General features: G+C 41.9%; 1 protein-coding gene across 1 annotated transcript in view; it reads right to left on the minus strand.

Moving 5' to 3' along the window:
- Positions 1-7,165, minus strand: part of SDK1 (sidekick cell adhesion molecule 1) — a 163,217-nt gene that overhangs the window by 80,927 nt on the left and 75,125 nt on the right. The window contains exon 16 of the mRNA XM_025204581.1: positions 1,124-1,318. Within this exon, the coding sequence (XP_025060366.1) occupies positions 1,124-1,318 (195 nt within the window). The remainder of the gene's footprint in view (positions 1-1,123; positions 1,319-7,165) is intronic.

Below are 7,165 nucleotides of genomic sequence, written 5' to 3' on the forward strand. Positions count from 1 at the left end.
CACATTTTTTTTTCCAGACACTACTGTACAGTAGCAACGAGACACTGTGCAGTAGCTTGTTACTACTGCTCGGTAGCGTCACATCATGGTTAGTGTCTGCCAATGCTACTGCAGAGTAGCATCTCATGTAGACATGCTCACTTGGTCCGAATCAAATTCTTCTTAGGATACAAGCAGAAAAGATGTTTTCCTGGCTGTTATCTTTGCAGTCCCAATCTAGAATATGAAAGTCAAACTGGGCTCTTTCTTGCTTGTGCATAAATGCCAGTAACAGATTATATAGACCAGATTTTGATATGCCTTATTTCTATAATATTTTGGGAGAATCTCTCTCCTACATACATAACTACCTGGATTCAGTTACACCTCTGCACCCATGCATTTTTTTCCAATTAGCCTGCACAGGTTTATAAAAGACAACTCTGAGTTTGGAAAACAGGCAATCATTTTGTTAAGACATGTTCCAGAACAAGATCTGGATGGTTAAGTTACAGGTGCCCTGGCAGAACACATGAGAACCACAGGATGGAATAATGGAAATGTTTAGGGCAGAACTGAGCTGCAGGGTAGAGGTGAGTAGAAGAAGCCTACAAATGTCTGTTCTCATGTGTCTCTGCTAATCAGTACAGTTAAACCATTACCCTTCTTTCTTGAGACTGTAATGTTTCAGAAGAGAAGGAGAGACCTGAATGCAAAGATAGGAGTGTAGGAGGTTGCATATGGTCAGTACTGGTCTGCTGTATTCCCACAAAACAACAGACTGAGAGAGCTGTGTATTATAGGGGGTGGCTCTATTGCCTCCTGAATGAGATTTGTGTCTGCTGCCAAGAAATGAGCCCTTCCACTCATACCCACTGTGCAAGTAGGCTCAGTGTAAATCTATGAAGTAGATGTCTCAGCGTGGCCTCGACTATATCCCAACATCATGCTCAGACTCAGGTCATGTCAAGCTGTGTGCTCCATGAATTTGCAGGTCTGGACACCCACAGGGCAGTCACAAGTGGAGGGGCTTATTTTGCCACAGGGTCTCATTCAGGAGACGGTGTAGACATACCCATATGCTCCATTATACTCACTGTGCTGGTGAAGACGTGATGCTATTATAACTGCAAGCATTACCTACCTCTCTTTTCCGTAGTGATCACTGTGGCTTCCAGGGGCTCCCCCCAGCCCTGTCTGGTCTTGGCAGAAGTCCGGAAGATATATGCTGACTCCGGGTTGAGATCCGTAGCAGTGAACTGCCGGACTGTTGAGCCAACTTCCACTGTGGTGAACTTGTTGGGGCTGCTGTTTGCCAGGCGATAAGCAATTTGATATCCTAAATTCATGGTAACAAATGTGGAATAGCAAAGGGAGAGAGGGAGGCTTAGGTTTGTTTTTCAATCTTTTAGTGGGGGGGAGGGGAGTGGAAATGCCAAGACTATTAGTGCATCTTAATTAATTACTAATTTGAAAGCAGAACAAAGAAATTTGCTTCTTTTTGTGTTTACTAGCTGAGTTTTACAACAACTCCACCCCCAGTCAGATGCCGTACATTATCAGGGAAATTACACACACGGTGATGAATGGAAGGGCTTTCTCGGTAGTAATCCACCGGAAAACTTCTTTTACTTTTCATCCTTCATAAGAATGAGCTATGAACACAGATTCATCTTTCCTGAGCGTATTTGTACATTGAGAGAATGACAGAGGAACCAGGGTCTACACAATTGATTTCAACAAAGCAAGTCAGTTCAGGGAAACTAATTCTCTCTCGACACCAATCCCTACCTCAAACGCACACACTTCTGGCATGTGGAGCAGAGCCTGCTGATTGAGACTTCTTTAAAATACGGTGCATACAGATTATTCAGGCAGTTTAACAGTCACATCACTCATGCAGTTAATTCTTGCAACCGCTGCTTGCAGTCATCCTTTCCTGTCCACCTGTAGATCCACAGTTAATGCTCGAGCTGACATAGTGCCTTTTTTTTAACAGTAAAAATGAAATTGTAGCCATGATGGTCCAGAAATTAAGCAAAAGGCAACGATTTCTTAGGGTGATATCTTTTATTGGACCAACTACGTGGCCGGGATAATGTTAGACAAGCTTTCAAATGTAAGACCTGAAGTGAGACCGGAGGAAGAATGTCTTGCATTCAAATGCTTGTCTAGCTCTATCCCAGCTACATAGTTGGTCCATTAAAAGATATCACCCTAAGAAATCCTTTGCTGCTTGCTTCTTTTTTTTTTTTTTTTTTTTTTAAATCATTCACTGTTCCTGCTCTTCTCTCCATTGCAGAAAACCGCAGGCTGCGAGGTCCTATTGGAACAATATCCTTTTGCCACTTAATAGTCAGTTTAGTAGAGAGCTCTGTAGACTCTAATCTCCATTCTAACCATCCCATAGTTATGAGTTTATAGTTTATCACACATTATTAATGATCCAACTGTGCAAACTAGCAGGTCCAGAGTTCTCACACGCCACAAAAGGAAACGGCCCCCCAAAGAGAAAATGCCAAATGTTCAAAACCATTCTGGAAATAAAGCAACTGCACCAGACTCTCTTCTGGAGCTCGTTGGCAACTTTCAGTCCAGCTGCTACACTCCAAAATCAATTGATACTAGAACTGGCAAGGTGCTTCGTTATGAAGCTGAATAAAGTCAGGACTGTTAAATGCTTTATGAAGTTGCACAGGAAAAGGCAGCAGCCAAAAAACCACCCTAAACAAAACAGCTGAATTCAGCCATGCCTGAGTTCTGCCAACCCTCTGCTCGTCTTTTGAACTACAAAGAGGTCTGCAGAGACACAAGACTCATTTTTTCCCTTGGACTTTATAACCCAATGATTGTTTGAACTCCCACCAAACCTTGGCTATATAAAGAGCAGAGGGAGCCAAATATGGAGCGTTTCATATGCGAAGGTCAGCTCCTGGAAAATGAAGGACGTTGGCCTAACTGGACATTGGGAAATACTGATGGAAAATAATTCCCACTGAGAAACTACACTGATCCTCATAATCGTGCTAGCAGAAGAAGGCAATGAGCAGAGAGTTCACATGCCTTTTCTGGGTAAACTATTTGTGTATGCATGTGTATTCTCCCGTGAACAGTAGAATTTAATTGGGATACAGATGGTGTTAATTGTGTGTGGTGGTGCTAATGAATGGCTCTCTTCTCCTTAAATTTCCTTGTCTTTTTTTTCTTTGGAGGCAATAAGGGAAGTGGTGGTGAAAGTTAATGGTGGGGAATTGAAAACTAATACCCTATGGTGCTGTGAGCCAAGGTTTGTGGCTACACCCACACTTGGGTAGGAAGGCCATTCTTCACTGGTATTCAAGTGATATTCAAATGATCTCAGCCCATGCTGAAGCAATGCAGCTGCAGATGACAGATTGGAAAGCCAATATTTTCAAGCTTAAGTTAGGCATCTCAATAAGCAATGACATTTTCACAGCACCCATAGCTCCAGCTGCCATCACAAGGAGTGATGTGAGTACATGGCACATCTTCATACTGAACATTCACATTGAGCATCTAGGTGACTAAATATAGATTTAACCTTGATTTGCCAACCCAGTTTTGAAAATTTTGGCCCTAGACTAGAGAATAACCTGAATGATAAGGGTATTTTGTTGGGGAATGTTTAATGAGCATGGGGCTCTGTACTGCCACGGTTAAACTGCCTTTGGTACCTAAAGCTAGCCTGAGTACCTTTACGCTACAGTTGGCAACGTGTATATACTCTTATACTAACTTTTTCACAGCTCACTGGCTAACATTAGGTACTTAACTAAGATTTTCAAAGGCTGCGAACACTCACAGCTCCTAGTGGAGTATATCAGGATGCAGCCAACTGTGAACATTTTAGCTGTACATGTTTCAGAAAAGCACATGTAATCTAGTGCCTTCTTTACCTCCATGTCAGCTCTCCCAGACATTCATTTTAGACTCATCACTGTGGGACTTCTGCAACTTTAACAGTACAGAACTTAATTCCCAAGATCGCCTTGGAGAGGAGGAAGGCATGTATTAAAGGCTTTTCTGCTTATGTACGTACGCAGAAAACAGAACTGAGAATAAAGGCATGGGCTCACCCTACCTCCCCTCACCTGCAAAAGAAAAAATAAAGGAGAGGAATTGCATTGAAGGAAATTATACAACAGCAGGAGAAGTGCAGGAAGAGGCACTTGAGACAGCTAGAGAAGCATGATAAGAGAAGATAAGACCAAATAAAGGAGAAAGAGCAAAGCCTGGAGGGAAACGTGGAATATTAAGAGAAAGGAAAACTTAATCTACATCCTTGCTAAAGGGTAAATATGTTATCAAGGGCAAAATCACTGTTGGTCACTCTCCTCATCGTCTAATACCCTTTAACTATAAAATATACTTGGAAATATAAGAAGTTAATATAAGGAAAAAAATGCATTGCTAATGGCAACACTCAAGTCTAACTATAAAAAGATGTACAAATTAGTCAACAAAAAACATCTAAATACAGGGATCATAACAACAGGCTGTGTAGCATGAATTCTCACTATCTTTCAGTGCTTCTAGGCAACCTGAAAAATGTACCAGCCATCATCGCTCTCATTAGTCTGTCGTATTTGCTGTGCTAGCTGATGATCAGGAAAACTATCTTCCTTCCCTTTCTTTATTTTTGGTGGTGCAACTGAAGTCTCAATGTTATCTCTTGGATGCCTTCTTGCCATCCTCTTGCTCTTAGCTCCCAGACGACTGACAGATATTTGGAACCTGCCCCTCAGTCCCTTGGGTCACTTGCTCCTATCATTATCCTTGGATGATTCAGGCATCCAAGACATGCTATCATAAAGAGCAATTCTTGTCTTGTTTTTGACTAACACTGTAGATATGACCAACAGGGTGCGGAGACAGGAGTATTTAAGCTATGGTCTAGGCTTAGTTAATAATTAAGGTTTAAGTGAGCTCAAAATGGTAAAATGACTAGGTTGCGAATTTTAGCAACAGAAGATGGAAGAATGCAGGAAGTGTTTGGTGAAATCAAACACGGTAAATCAATAGAGGTAAATGGGAAGAGTTCAAAGAGAAATTAATGTATGCTCCAGGGCTAGAAGAAGCAATGTAGCAATAAAAGTGATAGCAGTTAGAAAGGCTCTGTAGATGAACAGGAAAACTCAGAAGGCAACAAAGGATAAGAAAGTGTCATAGAAATCTCGCTCAGAGGAGAGCTGGAAAGATTATTGAATGAAGGCAGCAAAACTAGAAGGCAAACTTAAGAACAGGATAAAAATAAATTATGCCAACTGAGTCAGGTGCAGAGAAGGTCTGACTACAAGGGTGAATAGGAGAATAAAGAGACTCTCTCAACTTTCTTCAGCCTAGGAAAATGAGAGGGGATATGAATACATGAGGGAGGTGAACATCAGAAAGGGGAAAGAACTATTTAAGATAAGGGGCAACGATCACACAAGAGTAAATGGGTATAAGCTGACCATGAATATATTTAGGTTGGAAACTGGAAGCAGATTTCTGACCAGCGGAGTAGCAAAACTCTGGAACAGCTTTCCAACAGGAACGGCAAGAGACAAAAACCACGACTGGTTTTACGACACAGCTTGATCGGCCTGTGATGTAGTTGCCAGTGATAACAGGAATCACACTTGATGACCCAGAAGGATACTTCAAGTTCTATGTACTTGGATTATGATGGGAGAAAGACTTTTACAGATAAAAAAACAGAAGGTCACGAATGAAAGATTAAAAGCTTTAAGAGGTGGCTGGCCGAATTCTTCAGGAAGACGAATGTACTTTAGAGAGGGTGATTTCTTGATGAAGCACCAGGAGAACTGTGTAAGGTGCTGTGACCCCTTCTCTACTCCTCTCCCATACTGTATAGGATCCAGCACCCATTCCTTTCCACTGATTTCAGTGGCCTTTGGATCAGGCCCATGGCACATCAAACGAGTAGATGACTTCTTTAGGACCTCATCGTTTAATTAAAATGGTGCTTGTTTGTGCCTTAGCATCTTTTGATTTGATTTTTTTTTTTTTTTTTTTGCAAGCAGTCTCACAGGCCTGCATTTTCTGAACTGAATAAAAGGCAGCCCGTTAAGATGCCTGTTAAATGTTAGGTCATTGTAACACAATGACTTGATTCCCCAAAAGGAACAGGCAGGAGGACGATGACACACAATGAATACTAAAGGAGCTTTCAGGCGCATCACAATACACGGCCCTTCAGAACTGACCTCGCTGGCCCATGTGGCTATGGTACATCATAAAGACAAACACTTATTAATATGTCACCCAAGTTAGGAAAGGCTGAATGATATTGGGAGGTTACAGCCTGCCCGGTGCAGCCACAATCCAAGTGTGGTGATTTTACCGCATATCTGTTTAAGGGCTGCAGGGCGGGGGAAGGGGGTAGCATGTGCGCAAATGCAGCTTAGGAACAAAATACAAATTTGCAAACATGGGATTACATCCAATTCTGCGTCTAATTCCCAGTGAAATTCTCACAGAGTTTTGCAATAAGCTTCAGGTAAATGTTAGGCACAAGGGTACCACGAGGAATACTAACCAGGAACTGGAAGGGTGCCGAATGAGTTCTCGTTCCCCAGGAACGCTCGCAGCGAGGAACAGCACATGCCCATAGTAATGCATCACTTTATTTTAATAGCATTTAAAGAAACTGCATGGGTTGGTACGTGGATCACAGCAAGGAAGGTAGAGAAGGGACTCAGGTGGTGAATGAAATGCTCCCAAAAGGGGAGTTGGAACTATCTACCAGGTCTCCACAGTAAAATATTTAAACACACAAACAAGTAGTCCTCCCTCTAGGTACCTGCCAGTGTTTCATGCTGCTAATCTCTCTCCGAAATGCTAGAACATGTTTTTGATATAGATTATAAAATCGCTAGCTGCAAAGGTGCTCGCATACTCAGAGGGCAAAACTAGCAGAGCAGGAACATTGATTCAAAGGCTTGGGATCTAAATTTACTCTTGCAAAAAGGTATTTTCTTATTCCAGCCTCACTAGTGGGCAACAGGGCAACCTCCAGAATTACATTAACCTGTTTTCGCCAACATTTCCAGTTCAATACATTTGGCTGTGGTGGGTACAAATGCATTCTGAACATTCATTGACGTAATGCGATTTAAAAAGGCAATACAGGAAAAAGAGCTAAACTTGTAACCTTCATTTC

This window comes from Alligator sinensis, unplaced genomic scaffold (assembly GCF_000455745.1).
Source record: "Alligator sinensis unplaced genomic scaffold, ASM45574v1 scaffold402_1, whole genome shotgun sequence".
In the NCBI taxonomy this organism is placed as follows: Eukaryota; Metazoa; Chordata; order Crocodylia; family Alligatoridae; genus Alligator; species Alligator sinensis.